Source organism: Streptopelia decaocto (assembly GCF_964273445.1).
Source record: "Streptopelia decaocto genome assembly, chromosome: Z".
NCBI lineage: Eukaryota > Metazoa > Chordata > Aves > Columbiformes > Columbidae > Streptopelia > Streptopelia decaocto.
This window is the reverse complement of record NC_138657.1, coordinates 63787186-63810659: the sequence shown is the minus strand read 5'-3', so window position 1 is coordinate 63810659 and position 23474 is coordinate 63787186. Positions and strand designations below refer to the sequence as shown.

The 23474-nt window shown below is 35.8% G+C and overlaps 1 protein-coding gene across 1 annotated transcript; it reads left to right on the top strand.

Moving 5' to 3' along the window:
- Positions 1-36: 36 nt before the first annotated feature.
- Positions 37-21884, top strand: CENPK (centromere protein K). The gene is made up of 10 exons (XM_082075531.1): positions 37-133; positions 2596-2697; positions 5234-5290; positions 8413-8485; positions 13656-13702; positions 14926-15008; positions 15130-15228; positions 15509-15650; positions 18244-18294; positions 21285-21884. The coding sequence occupies exons 1-10, from the start codon at positions 131-133 to the stop codon at positions 21441-21443; spliced, it is 816 nt and encodes a 271-aa protein (XP_081931657.1). The 5' UTR covers positions 37-130; the 3' UTR covers positions 21444-21884.
- Positions 21885-23474: the final 1590 nt, after the last annotated feature.

Below are 23474 nucleotides of genomic sequence, written 5' to 3'. Positions count from 1 at the left end.
CAGCTCTCGCCACACCCTGCGCCGGGCGCCCTGAAAGTGACGCCTCGGGGCGCAGCCAATAGTTGCGGAGCGCGCGCAGAGCGGACTGAGCGCTGTGGGCGCGGAGCGCTGAGGGCCGAGAGGAGACACCATGGTAACGGGCGCGGGTCGGGCGTCACTGGCCCGGGGGGCCCGGGCTGCGGCGGGCGGGCAGGCGGAGCCGCTTTTCCGCCCAGGAGCCCCGGCCGGGCTGGCGGCCGGTGAGGCCGCCGGGAGGGAAGGAAGGAAAGAAAGAAAGATGCGGGCGGGCCGCGGGAGCGCTGCCTGTGGGATCAGCCCCTTTCCCGTGTCCTCCCCTCGGGGCTGCGGTGCTGGGGCCTGTGCTAGGGCCGATGGGAGCTTCCCGCCTGGTGTCTTTTGTGCCGTTGTTTGTATCTTGCCCTTTTAAAAAATATTTTTTAAGTTACTCTCTTTAGAAGTCCCGGCTTTCTGACTTTTCCCATCAGTTTTCCCTGGGCTGCTCTTACTTTCTCATCTCAATTTTCCTTTCGTAGTTGGTCCTTTTGTAGTTGTTGACATGAAACATTTCCCTTATTTGCTTGGCTGGCATAAAGCCCACAACGCACACTTGTCCCTGTGTCTATTTTTTACCTAATTTTGGAGTTCTAAAATGAGGTGAGAAAGAACGTGTTGAAACACACCAAGAAAGTATTTGGTTTTCAGGCATGGTGTACAAATAGAAGCCTAATTTTACATACAGAAACAGATAAAACTGCAAGCTACAAAGAGAAAAATCTGAACATGATACTTTGACGTATATACTTTGAGAGGTAATTAATGGCACAATATTAGGGACCACAAGTCAGTTTGGCTTGTGCTACTGGGGCCTGTAGTATCTGTTTGTAATATGTATGTTGTGTAAAATCGAGCACGGAAATTTTGATGGTCAACAATAATAAAATCACTATAATAATTTAAACTTTTTTTCTATTCCTTAGGTATGTGCTCAAAGGTTTATTTCATATCATGTGTTCATGTGGACAGATTGTATTATTGTGGGTGGACACAGGAGAACAGGACTTTTTATTCCACTCAAAGATCCCTTTCAAATTTCCAAAGGTGTTTTGTTTCAGGCCCTCTTAGTTCTGCTGCTGCTGAGCCTAGTTGCCATGATGAAAATTCCCTGTTCAGGCTTTTTCTTTGTTTGTCTCCTTGACAGTTTTTGGTCTGAGAAAAAAAAAGTACATTGCATCTCAAGACTGTTTAATTTCTTTATTAGCCTTCTGTGGGAGACTACGCTGGAGGCATTTCAGACATCGTAATAAATTATGTGAAATAGTTCTCTTTTAAGTAGTGGAGCCATTCCAAGACTCCTAAGAAGACAGTAATTTTCCTTTGCAAAAAATGAACTGTGCCTGTTAGACCTTATCAGATTATGGCAACCCAGATTTTCTAGTGTTCTGTTTTTAATTACAGATGCAACAACTTTGCCAGGATGGCTTAGCAGAAGTATTGCTACCTTTCAGTTCTCTAGAGTACTTGCAGTCTCTAGTGAGACATTCTGATTTTTTTCTTAGCCACTCTGCTATGGTATACTTGAACTTTGGAGGTACTGGTTAAATATTTAATTCCCTTTAAATTATTTGGATTTTCATAATAAGTTTCTCTGATGCTGTGTTTTCTGAAGGTGAACAAAAGGTTGAGTTAGGAATTTGTGCATCATCAAGAAGGCAGAGATGTTTATTTCTTCTTAAGACCTTAATATTTTTTAATATCGCTTTTAAATCTCTACTTATTTGGTGAACTTAGTGATCCATTTAAGTATTTTTAAAGGCTTCCTGCATCTTGTACATCTAAGAAATTCCTGTTGGTTGTTTTAGCTTTAAAAAAAATCCATTTGAGTGTCATTTTTTACTTTCTTTTCCCCTCTTAATTGCTGCTGTTGTTCGTGTATCTCTTTGTAGATTTAGCTAGAATTAAATTTCTGAATTTGTATGAGTTTCTATCTGATCCAACAGTTTCTAAAACTTTTTCATTTAACTTTGGTTAATTTTTTTCCCTTGGCTGTCCTGATGCCCTCTTTCCTTTGTTGTCGGCCCATCTTTCAGGTTCTTTTGATTGGTTTTCTGGTAACCTCCGAGACACTTTTATTTGTTAATCAAAAAGATTCTGAGTTCAAGTTGTCTCAAGGAGAAATAGACTAGGACATTTATTGGAAGACAGAGCAGAACTAACTATGGTTAAGAACTTTGCAGGTATATGGAAGTGTGGCTTTGTAGAAGTGAGGTTCTCTTCTTGTTTCTTTATTTAAGTTATCAGAAAATTTCCAAAAACCCACTATTGCAGATAATCAAAGCAGTTCTGAAAATTTGGGATTTTGTGATTTGATTTTAAAAAATATTAACAGTGTCTTCAAATTTTATTATGGTAATATGGTTAGCCAATTTTACAGAATGATTGAGTGGTATCTGGAAATATAGGAGAGTTAACTGAAAGCTTCATATTCAAAGGGATTGCTCTGTTAAGTATTTGACCGAAACTAACAGGTATGATTCAGTAATCTGTAAATAATTGTTGTAGATCTACATGATAACTGTTTTATTTGCTTGTTAATAGGCTGAATGCATACAAGATATCATCAGCGACCCGGTTTCTCCCGTAGATGCCAAGGAAGAACTCTTGGATGAATGTGAGGGTATTTGGAAGCTTCTAGAAGAGGTATGCAAATCACAAGTGTTAGACTAGATTTGTCATAGACTTTCTTTCCTCAGCATTTGTTTGTTCAACTCTCCAGCCTTCCCTGCATGCTTTCCCCACCTCCTCCAAAGAAACCACCTCAAAAAAAAAAAAAAAAAGAAAAAGAAAAAAAAACAGGGGCAGGCAGCAAGGAAAATAAAAGATCTTCAAAAAGGCCAAAGGTGGAACTGCTGTCAGGGGTGAAGAATGCCTTGAAGTGTCAAGCTTTGTTTACAGCATGCTGATGTTAAGATTTAGTTAAGCAGAATAAGAGTATATGTTAAAGCTAGGGAAAGTTAAACAATTTACTTGTGTTCTGGTAGTACCAGTACACTGAGACTTGAGATCCTTTAGCCTCATGCAAGACGGGATTCACAAGTGCCATTCTCAAGTACTTTGGATCTTCAAGGAGAGAGAAAATGGGAGGCAAAAGAGGCTTAGAAGGACGATGTTGTTAGCATATGCTTATATAAACTGACAGTTATGTCCTCAATAATAAAATTTATCTCTCTTGATGTATGGTCCAATATGCTAATAATAACATTTTAGTGCAAGTTACTAATATTTTTATTTACAGACATCCCAGGAGAGACAAACTTCTAACAGTTCTGAGGGAGTCCTATGCATCCTATAAGATTCTGCTGAGTCTGATGAAAACACATGTTTTAAATTATTTTTTGAGATTCTTACTTTTTTCACTCAATTTTATTTATTATTAAAATTAATAATATTTTAATGCTATTTGCTTGACTTCCGAGTTGTAGCTTCAAACTTTAAAAAGTATTGGAAACTGAAGGAAAAATACTTCCAGACTTAAAGCAGAACAAAGTATAGACAACCCACAGTGCAGTAATTTTACAGAATTAGCTTTTAAAAGACTAATATGAGTTTATTTGTTGTTACGTGTAAACTTATCTTGGTATTGAACAGGTGGCAGGGAATCCTGTGTTTAGGTTTCTGGAGTACTGTAATAAATTATCAAAAGAAGTTTTGCTTCACAGCACTTCAAAGGATGCAAACTTTCGTTGAAATTTTCAGATAAGAAAGGTCATTAGAATGTTTATTATTATGAATTTAATTGAAAATCTCTGATATCTTGTATGTCATTCCCAGCATCCTCAAAACAATACAGGAAGTGATAATGTGTGTTATATTTGGAAGTTGATAAAAACAGTAGGATTTTTATTATTTTGTGATTGTTGCGTCCTGGATGCAAGCATGTTTCAGCAAAAAGTTTAAACAGCCAATAGTCATTGAATTAGCTCCTAGCTTATATGGTTTATGATGTGATGTTCCAACGATTGTGTGTCAGCTTTAGCAGATTTTATTGGAGAAATCCTGTATTGTGCTTTAGTTCCAAACACTATAAAACAAGAAAGAGCTTAGCAGGTGTCTCCCGATGAAGCCTGGGATATCTGTGGTGGCGTGAATTTCTGACTAGATATATATCCCATTGCAGTCATGGGAAGCTGATGTATTACACTTCTAAAAATCAGAACTTTTCTGAAGTGCACAGTATATTGCCCTAAATGAGTGAAAACTAAAAATGTGTATTATAATGTGATTACTCAGGAGGGCCAGAATAGTAGCAGCAAGTGTGGTAACTTGTCAGCAACTTTTCTATTCAGTACATGATTCTCCTTTCCTTGTTTCTCATGTTCGTCTGTTCAGTGTCTTTCCACTCACTTTTCTCTCATAACTTCCCTTTTTCTTCAAATCATACATCTTTTGTTAGCTGCTACTTTTCTACTTTGCAATTAATTGAAATTCTATTTTTTTATTGTGGTTAGAGAAGTTCCTTTCCCCTAGGCTTCCTGTAGCAGAGACATAGGCATGGATTCCAGAAATTCCTCTAAAATAAATAATATATTTGCAAGGTACAGTATGGAGCAGGAAAAAACTGAGACAGTTATACCCCCAAGCTGCCACCCCTCACCCATCACTCTGGGCCAATTACGAAATCAGAGTCTGGGGTGTCCCTTTTCTTCATTGGATCTCTTCATTTTCATCAGGTAGCCTGTCAGTTAAAGCTCAGACCTTCATTGCTACTGTGCAAAATAAGTTCTTGACAACAGACAAAACATTCTTCTGTTAGGTGTAGTTCTTTTCCTTTACTTATCTCCAGGTCACAGCTCCCCTTCTAGGTCGAAGACTCTCAGGCCTTTTTTTTACTTTATAAAGCAGAAAGTTTCAAGGGTTCACAGCTTGCAGAAGTTAATGCTAAGCAAACTTACTTATCCTAAGCAAATTCTATATTAGCAGTTTCTAAACAAATTCTACCAAAAGCAATATACTAAATAACTCAGTAAGCTAGGGCAGTCTATTCTCTAACAGTATGACTTCAAAATATTTCTTAATTTTGTGTTCTGAGTAAAGCTCTGATGTATGTGGTAGGAGCCAAGTCACAACCCCTTTATTCCTATATTGAACAACTTGTTGGAATTTATAAGCATTGCATTTCTTTCTTACAAAAGGGAGAGTAAGTAAACATTTTTTGGGTTGTTTGTTTTCTACAAAGTGTCAGAGCCAGATACTGCTTCTGGGAACGGAAACGCTGCTGAAATCGAATGCCAAGGTAATGTAGATTTTTTAAATTATTATTATTATTCTCGATGAATTATTTACTTTTCTGTGAATATATGGTATGTTTCCAATTCTTATTAACTTTGAAGCTGTATTCTGAAGTATGTGTCTAGCAAATACCGAAAAGTTGCATTTACATATAGAAAAAAAGTTACATAGAATCATAAAATCATAGGATCATTTGAATTGAAAGAGACCTTCAGGATCACTGAGTCAAACCATAACCTAACCTAACTCTAGCAATAAACCATGTCCCTAAGAACCTCATCTAAACGCCCTTTAAATACCACCTCCCTGGGCAGTTAGGAATTTTTTCCTAATCTCCAGTCTAAACCTCCCCTGGCACAATTTGAGGCCATTTCCTCTTGTCCTCTCACTTGCTACCTGGGAGAAGGGACCTACACCCTCCATGCTACAGCCTCCTTTCAGGTAGTTGTAGACAGTGATAAGGTCTCCCGTCAGCCTCCTTTTCTTCAGGCTGAACAGCCCCAGTTCCCTCAGCTGCTCCTCGTCAGACTTGTGCTCCAGGCCCCTCACCAGCTGCACTGCCCTTCTCTGAACTCTCTCCAGCACCTCAATGTCTTTCTTACGATGAGGCATGATTCAAGGTGGGGCCTCACCAGTGCTGAGTACAGTGGCACAATCACTTTCTAGTCCCGCTGGCCACGCTATTCCTGATACAAGCCAGGCTGCTGTTGGCCTTTTTGGCCACCTGGGCACACTGCTGGCTCATGTTCAGCCGCTGTCAATCAACATTCCCAGATCCTTTTCTGCCAGGCACCTTTCCAGCCGCTCTTCCCCAAGTCTGTAGCGCTGCCTGGGGTTGTTGTGACAAAAGTGCAGGACCTGGCACTTGGCCTTGTGGAACCTCATACAATTGGCCTCAGACCACCAATCCAGCCAGTTCAGATCCCTCTGTATGGCCTTCCTACCCTCCGGCAGATCAACACTCCCACACAACTTGGTGTTATCTGCAAACTTACTGAGGGTGCAGTCAATCCCCTCATCCAGATCATTGATAAAGACATTAAACAGAACTGGCCCCAAGACTGAGCCCTGGGAGGCTGTTCAGTTGTTTGTGTATTCTAAATGGGAATCTTTAAAACAGAATTTGTATGAGGACCCCAGATTTGCAAGGCATAAACAGACAAACATTGGGCTGGTTACATGTAATATGTGGGTATTAAATCTCCATCTTATGTTACTTCAATTAGAGTATTCAGATGGTTAGTTCAATACACTTGACTGAATAATTAACAAAAAGAACACTTTGCTTCAGAGATTTATATATTGAATACATTCAGATACTTAATTACTATGCAATTACTGACATCTGCTAGTAATAAACTATGTTCTAAACTTGTTAGGGTGTGGCTTAAAGATAAAGGACATGAATCCATGGAGCAGTTGCACGACCAGAGTTTGTTCTAAGAGTTTTGTTCTAATGTTTGTTCTAATAAGAGTTCTGTTCTGATAAGTTAGCAGTTTGTCATGATTTAGGAGCTTAGCATAACTAGGCCTCAATGCCTCAATAGGCCTAATGACTGCTGGTCATTAGGAGAATCGGCAAGGGCACTGTGACCTTGACAAGTATTGTAAACAACTTTGGGGAGGTGGGAGCTGAGGAGGCACAAAACTCGTCCGGCCAGCTAACCTCAAGTAGGAGGGTCAGGCAAATGTAACCTTTGGATCTAAGCCAATCAGCAAGTGACAAGTATGCATAATTACTGAAACCTGTATAAATAGGTGTCGTTAACGGCAATAAAGTTGAACAATGCGTTATCACTCACACTGAGTTGCCCTGCCTTGTTCCTCCACCGCTCGCATAAACTATTATTTAATCAGAATAAAGAAATGAAGATGGATATTCAAATGCATAAAATACAATCTTTTTTCTTCTTGTAGGACTCTGGATAAAATCCTATAAGTAGAAATAAATTTTGTGTAACTTTGTGTGTAGGCTGAGGTTTTCACCTTTCTTTGCAGCTTTACTGCAGCACATCATACTCTTGTAATTAATACTTAAACTTCTGAGATATGCTTTTCTTGAAAACTGTCATAGCAAGATGGTGACTCAATGGATTTCTCTTTTGAAGATGCACTGTACAAAGTTATTTTGAGTAGTCAAAAGCTAAACTTAAGTTGCCAGTTTTGGATATTTTTATTGTAAGAACCTGGCTTATGATTCTTAGCATATTTTTCTCTTTTTAGTTGATGTAAAGACAAATGCAATCTGCAGTGCTTTTTATTGAATGCTTGACCATATCAGCAGTACTTTTGTATTTAAAATTATGCTTAATATCTTATCAGAATACTTGTAATATCATATCAATATGTAATTTACAACGTATTAAAAAAACTATAGGTGTAGTCCTTGGTTTCAGGAAGTGGAATAGTCATAACTAATGTATTCTTTCCTCAGAACATAGTAAGATAGTAAAATAAGTACATTTTTAAAAAATGTTTAGGGTTTTTTAATAAACTTTCCTGAACAGGTGGGACTTTTTTTATTACTCCTGTATTTTCAGTGATTACAGTGAACTAAAGCACTGGTTTTAAAGCATTTTTGTCGAGTTCACAGATGCAGTTTTGATAGAAGATATATTTGACTACTGTTATTTTTTTGGAAGCCAATCTTCTGTTTAGTGATCACAAATCAGGCATTTAACCTTAAATTGTGAATCAACCATGCATCTAAGGAAGAGTATGGATGTGAAGTATTGTCATTGCTTCTAGAGGCTTATCTTCAGTTGTGATCATTATCTGATAGTACAAAGGAAAAGGAGAAAATGCCAACTCTGTCTACTTCTGATTTCCTCCTTTTGGGGGAAAAAAAGTGTTTCTTGATCCCTGTGAGTGGTTTTGTAAGTCTTTGGGAGGAATGAGTGGTCTATTGTAATAGATGCTATTTTGTCTACTCTATAAACTTAATAACTGAGTTTCTATCTTATTTACTACTTATTCATTTGTCTATGTATTTATTTTGCTTATTTATTTTCCTGTCTTATTTTCTACTACTTTTTCTACTATTTTTTACTACTGTTTTTTTCTATCTTATTTTACTCCATTGAAACTCAAGACACTTCAAGAAATGCTTCTTTTCTTGTTGTACAGCTTTCCTTGTTAATGGCACGAGTGAGAGCTTTGTCAGTGGAATGTCGTCAATTGCAAAACAGATGTCCTGAATGTAAGTATCTGTTTCCATCTAAGGTATACACATATAAATTTCTGTGAAGTCTCTTTTAATTAGGCACCTTAAACTGTGTGTATATATCAAATGTTTGCTGATTGTGTTTTCATACTATAGCTGTTTAAAAATTAAATACTCCCACAGTAGCATGTATGTTTCATTTCTATGTTCTTTTTGCACTTGAGTTCTAAGTGAATTTAGAATTCAAAGTGAATTCTGCTATAGTTTAAAATTATGATTCTAGACAAAGAAATGCATGATTCATATCACCATTCATCAGTAAGTTAAATGGAAAAATAACTGTTAGAAGATCTCCTAACACAAAAATAAAAGTTCATTATGCGGTGTCAATGGTTTTGATTGCAGGGTGACAATGAAACTGTGGCAGATGTATTGTTAACCTCCTCTCCCCCTTCTCCCTTCGGCTCACCCTCTCTCCCCTTCCCACTAAGGACAAGTGATCGGGAGGGAAAGAAGGACAGAGAGAAGAGAGTTGGAAAAAATTAAAAATGTTTTACTAATGCTACTAATAAGAATAGAGAAAATAATACAAAATATACAAAACCAATCTTGAAAGTCGCAGCAACTGTAGAGCCGGCACCCGAAGTCCTGGATTGGGCTTTGCAGCCAACCGGAGCAGGATTCAGTCTGTCACTAGGCCTCAGTTTGCAGGGATGACTAGCAAGGTCTTCTCCTAATGTCGGCCATAAGGAAAAAGGGACGAGATCCTCGTGATCTCCCACTTTTTTATGAAGTATTCACATGAATGGGATGTTATACTCAGTTGGTCAGTTTCTTGGTCACCTGTTTCTCGTTGCCCCTGTTGCATGATGTCCATCCATGCTTATCAATAAGTTTGCATTCCATTGCTGTGTTTACTAAAACATGTATCTGGTTCTCCAGGAAAATACAGCTAATATGAAAGCTTTAGTTGACAGGCAAATTCACTAAAAGAGAAACTTGTTCTTAACAAAATCAGAACATGCTCTTAGCTTCAGGTTTCTCCTTTCTGTAATTGTTTCTTCTCCATCTTTCATTTGTATTTCCTTTTTAGGACAGAACTACAAATGATTTTGTCTTCATTTTCTATTTTAAGAAACTAATATGTATTTTTTTTTCTTTTTAAGTCTTGCTAACAAACTAACAATAATTTGCCCAGACATATTTTTAGCCATACCTCATTTGATTTTTTTTTATTAATACTTCAGAAAAATGAGTTGTATTGTGATGTACTAGCTGAAACTTGGAAGTAAACCTTCAGCAATAAGCCCATTACATCATAATAGAATATCTAGCTTGGATTTAACAGGAATAATAGATTTCATGTCAAGAAGAGGTGGTAAAAGACACTTGAGTTTGTTTTAAAAACAAAGGAATCCAGATCATTTATTGATCCTGAGAAGTACAAACCACTGAGTCAAGTGGTAGCTCTTATATTTTTTGGGCATTATCAGTCAAAGTATATGAATTCTTCAGTTTTTCAAAATTCTTTTTGTACATAAGCATGAGTTGTGACTGATTGCACTTTGCAAGGCTGATGTGGCCAGACACTGAAAATAAAACCATTCAGAATCTAAGTGTGAGGAAAGTAGTTTGTTTTTTTCAGATGTCACATCTGGAGACTCCTAAAACAGTTTACACTATACTATAAGTATTCTGGTAGCACTCACAGTTTTGTCTCCTGTGAAGAACCCATTAGCACATTTCAACCCAATAAAACTTAATCTTAAAATGGATGCATTGACTAATTTGAATATTATTATGGCAGAGAGGCTTGATTTTTTTTGTTGTTGACAAATGATAGGAATTCATTTTAGACAGCAAATGGTGATTTCCAGTACTTTGTCATTTGGCAAAACTGGGATGCATTTTCAGGTTAACGTTAAAGTCACTTCTCCAGCTTCTTTCAAAGTTCATGTACTTGCTGCCTATTGTGTTAAATAATATGAGCTAGAAAAAAAATCAAAACTTTTTCTTTCTTATAAATAGATATTGTTACTCTGTTAGAATAAATTCATAGTTCATGTGCTTTGTAAGCCTGTCTCTAAGAATGGTCAGCTTCAGAAGCTTCTTAGAGGTATGTAGACCAAAAGTATGACATTGAATGAATTTACAAAATACTGGGTCTTGGCTGCTGCTCATGAATAAGCTGCTGGCTTAAAGCAAATGAATTGAAAGCACAGTTTTTATCTGTGTAAGATACCTGGAGATTTTGGGTTTCCTTACTAAAATATGTAATTATTTTAAACATTAAGCTATTGATTAAAAACATTCTTGGGGCTTGACCTATTTTTATTGCCTGCTGACTTGCTTTGCTCAACCATTACTTGTTCCCAGGTGATATGATTTATTATTAGAAATCTTAATTTTGTACTAGAGAAATGATGTATGTGTATTATAATGCAAGTAGTATTTTGCAGCCAAAGCTTTGCCTTTTTGGCTACCATTCTGAGGGAGAAAAAAAGAGTTGCTGCTAAGAATTTGAATACAATGTTCGTATGAAAATCAGGAGTCTACTGTGCTTACATCTTCTTTGTCCACCTTGTCTCCTTTCTACCTACTGTTTGTTTCGAAGGAAACATTTGAAAACATTATCTGGATTTATCAAAATAGCAGAAATACTCATCTCAGACAATTTACTAATAGAGCATGAATGTCAGTCTGTCTTGTTACTTTGTTTTCTGCTTTTAGTAATGGCCAGCTTACTTCTTGTAAATGAGGGCCTGTCAGCATTTCAATTTTAAACTTTATTTTCAGAGGTTATAACTTGGCAGTTCTATGTTTCTTTGGGCACAATATTGGCAAACAGACTTGAATCCACAATGCAAATTTTATTTTAGTGAAGTTTTTACTTGATTCTGTTGTTCTTTCTCAATTTCTGATACTATTTTTGTAGCTCTAGAGCTGCTAAATCAGCTGAATTAAAATGTTTTAACAAGCATTTGGCTTTTTGTCATGGTTTAACCCCAGCTGGCGACTAAGCCACCATACAGCTGCTTGCTCACACCCCCACAAACAGCTGCTCGCTCACTCCCTCCCCTACAGTGTGATGGGGAAGAGAATTAAAAAAAACTGTTGATACAAATGGTTGACATACAGACAGCTTAATAGGACAGTAAAGGAAGATAAAATAATAACAATGATAAAAGAATACATAAAACATGTGGTCCACAATGCAATTGCTCACCACTTGTGATGGATACAGAGCTTGTCCCCAAGCCCCCAGAGCCAACTCCCCTAGTTTATAGACTGAGCATCATGTTTTATGGTGTGGAATATCCCTTTAGCCAGTTTGGATCAGCTGTCCTGGCTGTGCCCCCTCCAGGCTTCTCGTGTACCTCCTCATTGGCAGAGGTGGAAAGCTGAAAAGTCCTTGATTACCCATCAACAACTAAAACCATCAGTGTATTATCAACGTTATTGTCACACTGAATGCAAAACACAGCGCTACACCAGCTACTAGGAAAAAAAATTAACCTTATGCCAGCTGAAATAAAAACAGAATTTGACTGTTAGCTTTGCAAAATAAGGAAGGAGAAGCAGCCATATAGAACAGTTGTGGTCTCTGCAGGATTTTTATTTTTCTTTGCAAAATGTCAGTATGCTGCCAAACTCCTCTTATTTTAATATGAGTATCTGTATAAATATGCATAGTAGTTGCTTTTCCATTCCTAACATCTGGTAGTATTTTGCTTAGTAATTGTACTATATATCACCAGGCAATTCTGTTTGACATTTGATTTTTGCAAGTGTAATGATTCATAACTGAAAAAGCTTTCACTGATAGTAGATGGAGCAACCTGTGTTCTTTACAATAGCAGTTGCCATAATATGTTGTCCCAGTGTCTTAGATCTGCGCTGTCCCTTCACTAAATCAGAGTTAGTGATTTCTCTCCTAGAAAAGAAATCATGTCTACGTAGGATATTTGTGTTATTGAAGAAATCTTGCTCTAATAATTGCAAAGGCCACTGCCTCCCACAGCTCTTAAACATAAGCTAAATTTGGGAGCACTCAAATTTTGTGTTGAGATCTAGAGAAAGTAATTTGCCTAAGTAGAAGAGATTTTATTGAGACATATAACTTAAAATATTATGAACACAGTAGTTTTACAGAATTTCGTCTTGAAAAACAACACTACTTTAAAAACTACTAACCAAGGGTTTCTCAAGGTTTGTGGAGATAAAACCAATAAAGTTACCTTACAAAAAAAAAAAAAAAGTACTTTTATCAATTTATGAAATTAACTGAATTGTATTTAGGTCATATTCAATGCTTTTATGAGAGGGTTAAGTGTTTTTCTTTTTGTTAAAATAAGAGCTTTTATTGAAGTAATCATTTTTAAGATTAGCCTTAGCTTGGACAAAAAATATTCCCATTGTATTAAGATTTAAATCTGTTAGAGCAGCTTTCAGTTCTACTATTAATAAATTCAAATGCTTTACTTTTTCAGAAGCCATACATTTATGTAGATGCTGCAAGCTGACATGGAACTGAGAATTGATTGAAGTCCATAGAAGGCTTTCAAATACAAAAATTCACTTTTTATTCTGAAAATCCATGAGCCTTTTGCAGAAGCATTTGGGGGAAACATTACCACATCCTTGAATAGTACTGTATTTTCCCTCAAGTACAACTCTTGCTCAGGGTTGGAGTTAAGACATTGTCCTTGCTGGGCCTTTCTTCTCCCTACATGTAGCTATTCTTGTGAACAGTAAGATGAGTAACATGATTTTTAGGTTCTTTAAATCTGATAGGTTTTACAAACCTGATGAAGCATTTGTGAGGCTGTTTAACAAGACTGGAAGAATTTGATTGCCCACACTGGTGTTGTTGGTGGAATCTCTTCCACTGGCAAAATCAGGCTTGCTTATCTTGGAGAATGAGTGGACTTCACATTTCAGTATTATGTACCTAAACTAATTCCAGTATAAAAAATAACTCAGAAGCTTTAATACCACACTTCTTTCAGTCTAATTTAACTTGCTGAAAAGTGACAGTAGCTTAGCCCAGCAGGACACCACAAAATGTGGTTAAGCTGCTGCTGGCAGCCAAGCTACTTTTTTTAGAGGCTACACAAGTTTCTCTCTAGCCAGGCTGCTTTTCAGTATGAACAAGTCTATATCATCCAATGTAAAAAAAAAAAAAAATATTCGTTTTGTTTTTCAGTAATTTCTACCAATCCAGATGTACTGGTAAAATTAGGAAAACAAGAGGTAAGACTTTTTGTTTGTTAAAAGAATGTTTTTCAACATTTAAAAATGTTGAAAAAAATGAAAGTATGTAGAATTCCTGCATTTTCCTATGACTACTCCTGTGATGGACAACTGCTAAGATACTGTGTATGTTTCTTCAGGCATTGTTGTTGTTCTAATGTTTTCTAATGTATTATAACTACTAAAATTTTGTGGTTGTAATGATCGATCTTTTAAACAAAAAGTTTTTACATATTGCATTTCATACTCGATAAAAAATAATGAAACTTTATGTGTTACACAAAAAAGTGAGCGTTCTTAGATTTAGAGTTCTGTGATAATAATTGAAAAATAAATTTTTGAGTTCTTCCAGCCTTGGAAGAAAGACCAAATCAAGAATATCTTAGGGGTAGCTTTACAGTATGGTGATTGGACATATGTATGTGACATGACCTGAGAATATCTTCAAAAATACTTTCTGGTTTTCTTCTTCCTAGCAGATTGTGTCCCTCTAGTATCACTCACAACAGGGAACCCAGCCACTGTTAACACTATTAACAAGTTATTTGGTTATATATTTTCAATTGACTTTCGTGCTATGGCATGTTTGATCTGATATCCCATTTTGTGGCCTATTTTGTTGAGGATTCCGAATTTTTTTCAGATGTTGCATGTATACAGCGTGTTCCCTTCTGTAGAATATTTTCAAAATTTCGATTTCTTTGAGCTAAAGATTGAAATTCTCATAGTTTATATAGATGGAGACAAAATACGTCTAAATCATAGTTTTGTATTTTAGACATGTAAACTATTAGAAATACTGCTTTGTAGAACATAATACCCTAAGGAAAGACTTGACTCAATCCAGTGCTATACATTTTATGTTGGTGCAATTAGCAGGGATTAGCAGCTGCAATGATTTAGACCGCACAGCTCTGGTGCTCTAGATGTTTTCTCCTCAGTCTTCCATCAGATGAGTAGTTCATGTGTGTGCTCCATAATCTGCTTCAGGTAAAATCGACCATGTTGTTTTATAGAGCTTCAATTAGACACTAATGAGCAGCTGGTGACAGTAATGTTTTAAATAGCTCCAACTGGATTTAAAAACAGTCACTATATAAACATGTTTCTTAAGAAATTACAGATAATTTTGGCCCTATTTACCAGATTTATAGACGTAACCTTACATAGAACAAATACTACAGGCTGGACTATCTGCAAACTGTAGGTTTTATTTTTTATAGTTGCAGAAAGTAGAGAATGATCTTGAAATGATGCTGTCAACAGTTGAGTCAAAGAATAGGCAACTGGAAGAAGATCTGAAAAGGTAATGTAATAATTTGGATTTATGGGTGCTCTAAGCTTTTTTATCACACATTATTTTGTTTTTTACTGTCCAGAAAAACTATTTATATGTTGTGCCATTTCCTACTTTTTATGTTTCAAAGAGAGCAGCAATGGCTTGAAGAACAGGAGCAGGTGCTAGATGCTCTTACTGGAATTGAACAAGAGATAAAAGCCCAAGTTGAAGAAATTTCTGGAAAAAGGTATTTCTGCAGTGCTGAGTTTTTATGTTGAAGAACTTAAATATCAACAAAAGCAAATGAGCAAGCAAACTCCTAGAACATACTCTTGTTTTGTTAAGTAGATCAAATAGTAACTCAGTAATTCATGTTTGAAACACAGAAAATACTGCTATCTGCTTATATCCTGTGATTCGAGATGCTGAACTGAAAACAATAGAAAGTAAGGCTCTTTTTTACTTAAGAAGAACACTTTAATTACTAGATTGAATTTCATATTGTACTTCTATATTTTTACTATTAGCTCAAAAAAGGAATTATTGTGTGAACTACAAAATAAGATGTTGCAACTAAAGACATTTAAGAAAGACCTCTTGAATACTTTGCATGAATTCCTAGAAGAACATTTTCCCCTTCCAAAGAAAGATGGAATTGCTGCAAACAAGGTAAGGTTTTCTCAATAACTATTAAATTTGGAATGTTCAGTTTCTATTTAATTAGATGACATATCTCTTTAAAGTCACTAGTATAGAATTTGCAGTTATATTTTGAAATAAGTATATTTCTTACAGTTGATTCTTTAGGTTAAATTGGTATTTTCAGGTTCGTTTGTATTATTTAATGCTGTTCTCAGCTGGGTATTTTCTTTTTTAATGCATGTATCCTTTATCCAATGAGATGCATAGCAATGTATTGTATTTCTTACTGAACTGCAAGCTCTGCCAAACTTGGAAATGGTGAGGGGTTCACTCCAGATTGTTCCACTTCCTTATTCACTGGACTAGGCAAGCAGATTCATATTTTCCTTGGCAAAGCAAATTTTAATTGTCTAACAATGTTTTTGGAACAATAATAAGGACAAGTGTTTATAATTACAATGTAGTTTGGAATGTTAGCCATCAGTTTCTGTTCAGGCAAACTAGGCCAAAAATTATGTGAAACTTTAGGCAAAAAAGGCAGTCAGAGTATTTTGCATAATAAATTCAAAGTCTGCAGTAAAAATAAACTTTTTACCATTATTATTTGAAAGAATAGTTACAAAAAAGCTACAGAAAAGGCAGAGTTTGATTTTTATTTCAGATACACTTAATAATACAATAATATAAAGGATTTCTTTAATCCAGTTCCCTGTTATTTCAGGCAACCACATAATATAATTTCTATAATATTATCATTGAGCTCCTTTCTAAAACTAATTATTTTTGTTACTACTGTTTCTATTGGAGTTTGTTCTAGTACCTCAGTACTCTGGTCAGAAACTCCTAACTTCCACTTTCAATTTATTCACTTTAAATATAGATCTATATATTCTTATGCCAGTATTGTCCTTAGAATAGCTCTTTTTCTTTCTTGTATTTATTCTTCCTGATATATTTCTAGACAGCAATCTTATACCCTCTTTCTTTGTTCTGGTAATTGAACTAGCAAAACTTTTTTCTTCCGTAAGATGTTTTTTTTCAATTCCCTGGCTTATCCTCAGGATGCCCATTTTCTATATTTGCATCCCCTTCGATTAATCTTGCTTGGAAACTGGTAAAACCCAATATTATTAAAAAAAACACAACCTGTTTTTTCACAGAAGTGTATATTTTGCACATAAAAATAACAATTGGAACCTTCAAGGCATGATGTCCATTTTCAAATCTTATTCAGCCATCTTCAAGCATCTTTATTGTGTTTCACTCAGCCTAGTATCAAGATAAAGACAGAAAGACAGGCATTATTGAGCCTTAACTCCATGGCTTGCAAGGTTTCCATGGAGTAGGCAGCATGTCTGCTTTCTGTGGTTTGTGGCTTTCTGAAGGTGAGAATATTAAGACTGTGACTGGACAAAAGAAGCCAGAACTTGCTTTGGATTATTAAAAATCCAAATTTGCCTTTCACAAATTCTTTATTGCTTATATTATTCTGTTCCAGAAGTGGAATTCGTCTAAGGTGCTGCATAGCTGTTTATATCTTAGGACTTAAGTTGACATGTTCAACAGCAGTGCTGAGTAAGCAGTCACCAGCTCTGTATTATCTGCTTTATTTTGTTGAATGTGAAGTGGATGGGGAAAAAGGATAAAATTCATAGAATCATAGAATGTTCTGAGTTGGAAGGGACCCACAAGGATCATTGAGTCCAGTTCCTGTCCCTGCATGTGACAACCCCACAGTTCACACCATGTGTCTGAGGGTGTTGTCCAGTCTCTTCTTGAACACTGTCAGGCTTGGGGCTGTGACACCTCCCTGGGAGCCTGTTCCAGTGCTCCAGCACCTTCTGGGTGAAGAACCTTTTGCTAATATCCAATTAAAACCTTAACATTTCATTTTAAAATTTTAAAATAATTTTTTTAAAATAATTTTAGAATAATCAGGTGCACCACATAACAGAACAAGCAGTTTTGTTGGCATTGCTGCCTAAGGAATCCTTATCACTTCATAGGCAAATAGGTTTGATTTGCTTGCTACAAATGAAAACAGGTTATTTTTGAATTATATCAATAACTTATTTTCTATTTTTTTCCCCAGTTTTTAATGATTCTATTTCTTAAGCTTGGCCAGTTTTTTAATTGAAGTCAGAGTAAGAATAAACAAATATTCATTAGTACATCATGAAAAAATATCAAGGCACTATGAATTGAAGTCAAGCTGTGTCAAATGTGCATTGTAAACATTTTTCTAAAGTTCACAAAATAATTTTATTTTTTCCTACAAGATCTTATTTGTAGAATGTTTTGCACTGTACTACATTATAAATATGATGTATTTGATTTTATTTAAAGGTAAACCTAGGTATATATACTATGATCACTTAAGATTAATATTTTAAAATACTTAATTAAAAAAATGTTATATATAATGTATATGATATTGAACTGGTAGATTTAAGTACTACATTGTATTTCTGTCATGAATAAATCTGAGTAAAAGTCCTCAACTGTTTTATACTATGCAATCAAATAATTGTGTGATTATTTTTCTTTGTCAATTAACATTTTTCCTGACTATTTAGCTTTGAGTTTTTTTAATTTGGCTGGGGGGTGGTTATCTTTCCAGAATTCTTCTGAACAGCCAGCTGAACTGATAACACTGAATGAAATCATAGAGGTAAGATTTTTTTTTACACAGACATCTGAGGGATTTTCCAATGCTGAGAACTGATTATAATATATTAATAAGATAAAATACAGTATATGACATAGGTTTAAGATAGTTAATTGAAAAGCAGAATGTTTAAGAATGTTATGTCAGATTCCTATTTCAATTCCTATCAAATTAAACCCTCAATTTTTTAAAAGAGATGTGGGAGTAGTTTAGATAACTAAATTTTCTCCTTAAGCTGGAGAATTAATATCCCTTATTTCTTAATTTTATAATTATTATTTTAAAGAAGTTTTGTGAGCCTTAGTGGCTCATGGGAGGGGAGAAATGCTACACTTAATAGAAAAAGAATTGTTCCATTTCATGCTATATTTTGTACTGTTCAATAAAAGTATTTCTGAAATTAATACAATAACAGTTATAAAATGACCAATTAATGTGTAGTCTTGTGTATTAACTGGATTATCTTCTCATGTGAGGAAATCAAATGAATGTGTTTCATGCATTTCTAATTGATTTTTATAAGTATGCCAGCATTGCTTAGTGCGTATTTTAATCACAGTGCAATTTATTAATTTGAATTGCAAAGCATAAATTTGAAGGAGCATTAAAAAATGTTTTCACTAGCGTTGTTCCTTCTTGTCTTAAATGTAGCTTTTGAAGTGAGATTTCCTATTCCTCCTCAATCCTCTTCAGACAGTTGTAAGAACTTATGTGTAAGACCTCTCTGGGGGAAGAAGTTTTTTCCTGAGGGAAAACTTGATGAATAACAACTTTCTGGTATTAAGATGCTATGATCTGGTCACTATGACATTGTTGTACTTGAGTTTAAAGCCCAGACTTTGGGCTTACATCATTAAAATCATTTAACATGCTTCAAGTATCTCAGCATGCCTATTAATGCCAAATTAGGCAGAGCTTGAAAATAGATCAGAATTTAAAATAGCCACATTCTCTATGGAATTAAAATTTTAAAGCTCTTCTAATGCTTTAAAATTACCCTTCATATTTTTCTGATATTGTTAATCTCAAAATGTGAACACATCCATGTAAAGTCTGATTTCCATTTGGAAGAACAAACTACTTCCAAAAATTCAGGCTTATTTTTAATTTTAACTATCTTGGCATAAACTGTCCATGTCCCTTATCTTTGTTTTATGGGAGGTGGTTTTTTTGTTGTTGTTGAGCAACTTGGTTCTAGCTTCAAGTGCCTGTTAAATTTCAAAAGTGTTTTCTTGCATACAGATAGTAGTTTCTTAAAGAGACATGCAAAGTCACTGTTGTATTATAATTACAGATTTAGGCTTTGCTGTTGTACCGATGTAATTCATTCACAGAATTACAATCAGTGCATGTGTTCCTAACCGTGGCTCCTCAGTCTCCATGTGTTTGTTAAACAATGAAAGTGTACATTTTAATAAATCCACTTTGACAAGCCAGCTGTATACATTTATATTATTTAGGTATATCAGTACCTACTTCATTAAGTTACTGTAAGTAGTAAGCAAGCAGTAAGCTCTTTTCCCATGCAACCCTCAGAATTTTTATTATACTAATTTTCATTGCAGTAATGAGCTGTAACTTTTTACAAATGTAGTAGTTCTTTTCCTTGTAAACAGTTTGAGGATTTTTCTTTTCTGCCTGAGAATTTAGTGAACTAGTTTAAGATTTGAAAGGCTGTTTACAATACAGATGTATGTAAGGTTACAGCCATAAAGGCTATTTTGGAATATCAAATGTCAGAAAAAACTAAGTAACAATTCATCTAAAATCATGCATTTGGACTAAATACTCAAAATCGGAGCAGATAAGTACAAAAGATATAAATTGGAACAATTATTTTGAATGTTCTGAAAAAGAACAGTATTTTTTTAAATAGCAGTGATTGAAAAAGGAGTGAAATCTGGTAGTGCAGATTTTGAGCTTTTCTTCAGCAATAAAGAGACAGAATATTTGGTACCTACTGAAACTGGGAAAGCTATAACATTTAGAAGTTCTGAGTAGCAAGATGAAATATCTGGGATGAATATGGAGAGAACACCATGGGGTGGGTAATATTATTTAATCCATAATGTGTAAAGTATTCCCCATGAGCAATACTATACGGGCATATTCTTGGTCTCCAAGACAGAAAAACTATGTCAAAACTGATGTTTGTTTTAAACTCTACTAACTAATTCTGTATTTAGATAAGGAACAAAGAATTGAGAAAGTATCAAGAGGAGCTGAATTGTTGTAAGGTGCTCGCTTGTCATGCCTAAACATGAAGTGATATTAAGAATTTGGATAATCCATTTATGAGATAAGCAGAAAGATTTGATTTGCAAGCATAATGAAGCTAAAGTAGGACTATGATGTTTAATTTTTTGAAAGTGCAAGCTTATTTCGAACATTAGCTACAGAAGGACACAAAATACAGGAAAAAAGAATTCTCAGTCTAAGAAGATAGATATGTTTTTAGCTCATTAGTGAGATGAAATTTAGAAAAATTGTAAGATGGACATTCTTCTCTGCTAAAATCTGAAAGAGTGAGGGAGAAATACTATTTGTTGATAGTAATTCATAGTTTGAGGCGATTCCCAAAAATCTAGCTTTTCTCTCTTACTTAATGCTTCTAATCTTAAATTAACAGATACCAATTTAAAGATGAATTATACAAGGATTTACCACTTTCATGTGCAGATTTTTTAGATATTTACAGTTACACTATCTAAAATCTACCAAGAATTTTGACAGATAGTACAAAGCTTAGTCTGGATAAAAGGAGAATTCAGGTTCTAATTTTTACATAAAAAAAGTTGTAATTAAGTTAATGGGAAGTTCTTTGTTTTACTTTTACCTTGGCCAGGTCTTGTACTTCTCCTGTAGGCTTGTGTTTCTTATATTGCCTAAGTAAGTGTCTCATTACAATAATTTGTACAAATTTCCCTAAGGAGATAAAAATCTAGCTGTTTTGTTAATTTCCTAAATTTCCTAATTTCCTTTTTGTCTTCCAGATTCTTGTTAGCAAATTAATGGACACACCACATGAACCCTATGTAACAATCAATGAATCATTCTGGGTACCTTACATTGAGCTGCTGCTGCGATATGGAATAGTCCTGAGACACCCAGAAGATCCAAAGAGAATACGCCTCGAAGCCTTTCACATGTAGCGTGACCCACGTGTTTACCTTATAACATAACAGAGCACCAGTACTCTTAGGGGCTAAGACATACATTTTATTCTAAGCTTTTTTAAAAATCAGCACCTTTTTGGTCTATAATTTTATTATTTTATTTAATAAATTGTGTGCTTTGCCATAGGAAAATAAGACAAAATTTTCTGTGAGCACTTTTAAGTGCTCATAGTTACAGTTGGCTTTCAGATTTATGGCAAGTGATGCCAAGATTTCCATTGTGGAGGTTTTTATCAGCTGTTTAATAAGATGCAAATGCAGGTAATAGACAAAGTAAAGAAGTTTAACAGTCCTTTCTACTTTAAAAATTATGCTTCATACATGACTCTTTAATGTTTATTTCTTAGATTGCTTTAACTCTTCTCAATTTCCATTAGTATTTTGTTGTATTCTGTAGAGATAAAACTTGAAATAACAGCTCCTTCTGTACATCGTCTTACAAATATTTGGAACTAACAGTGAAGTATCATCTCAAGAATGTGTTGTTCTGTTTTTTTCTAGAGCCTTTGCCACAAATTTATTGGTTTTAAGATAAACACTTAGGAAAGCCAACACATCTTTCTGTGCAAAGGGCTGCAGATGTTCAGTGTGCAACTGTACAGCTGCATGCTTCCTAAAGAGCCCATATTGTGTTAGATACTGTTAAGCAAAATAGCATGTCTTCACTTGTTCAGATCTAGTTTATCAAGATTTATAGCAGATCTCTGTTCTTGATGTAGACATTTACCTTTGAATATACGGTGGCATACTGTGTTGTACTAATCTGCTTTTCTTATAGCTCTCATTATTGTAGTCCATGGGAGCACAAAATTCTACTCGTGTGTATTTATGGAGTATATAACCTTGGAAAATAGAATATGCCTTTTATTAACCAGATTTCAGTTTATTGATGTAGGAACTATAATGATTTTTCAGTTCAGAAAAATAAACAGTTTTATAGAATCATTTAATGGTTTGTGTTTAGGGATTGGAAGGAACCTTGAAAGATCATCTAGTTCCAACCCCCCTGCTATTGGCAGGGACACCTTCCACTAGACCAGGTTGCTCAAAGCCCCAGACAGTATGGCCTTGAACACTTCCAGGGATGGGGCATCCACAGCTTCTCTGGGCAGCCTGTGCCAGTGCCTCACCAGCCTCACAGTAAATTATTTCTTTCTTGTACCTAATATAAATCTACCGTCTTTCCATTTAAAACTGTTATACCTCATCCTATCGCTACACTTTCTGATAAATAGGCTCTCTCCATCTTTCCTGTAGGCTCCTTTGGAGTCCTGAAAGGCTGCAATAAGGTCTCCCTGTAGCCTTCTCTTCTCCAGGCTGAACAACCCCAACTCTCTCAGCCTGTCCTCACAGCAGAGCTGTTCCAGCCCTCTGATCATTTCTGTGGCTCCTCTGGTCCCTCTCCAACAGGTCCGTGTCTTTCCTGTGCTGAGGGCTCCAGAGCTGGACACAGGACTCCAGGTGGGGTCTCACCAGAGCGGAGCAGAGGGGCAGAATCACCTCCCTAGATCTGCTGGACATGCTGCTTTTGATGCAGCCCAAGATATGATTGGCCTTCTGGACTGTGAGTGCACATTGCTGGCTCATGTCCAATCTTTCATCCACCAGCACCCCCAAGTCCTTCTCAGCAGGGCTGCTCTAAATGCCTTCATCCCCCAACCTGTATTGATATGGGGGGTTGCCCTGATCCAGGTGTAGGACCTTGCACTTGGCCTTGTTGAACCTCATGAGGTTCACATGGCCCGCTTCTCAAGCTTGTTCAGGTCCCTCTGGATGGCATTCTGTCCCTCAGGAGTGTCAACTGCACTGCTCAGCTTGGTGTCATCTGCAAACTTGCTTAGCGTGTTCAAATCAAATGCTTTGCACAAGTCCAGGTAGGTGATTTCACTTGCTCTTCCGTTATCCATTAATACTGTTATACCATCATGGGAGGCCACCAGATTTGTCAGAAATTATGTGCCCTTAGTGAAGCTATGTTGGCTGTCACCAATTGCCTCTGTTTTCCAT

Coding starts and splice junctions, on each gene's coding strand:
- CENPK (XM_082075531.1), top strand. Junction 2,698..5,233: donor TTTGGAAGCTTCTAGAAGAG/GTATGCAAATCA, acceptor TTTTCTACAAAG/TGTCAGAGCCAGATACTGCT. Junction 18,295..21,284: donor CACTGAATGAAATCATAGAG/GTAAGATTTTTT, acceptor TTTGTCTTCCAG/ATTCTTGTTAGCAAATTAAT.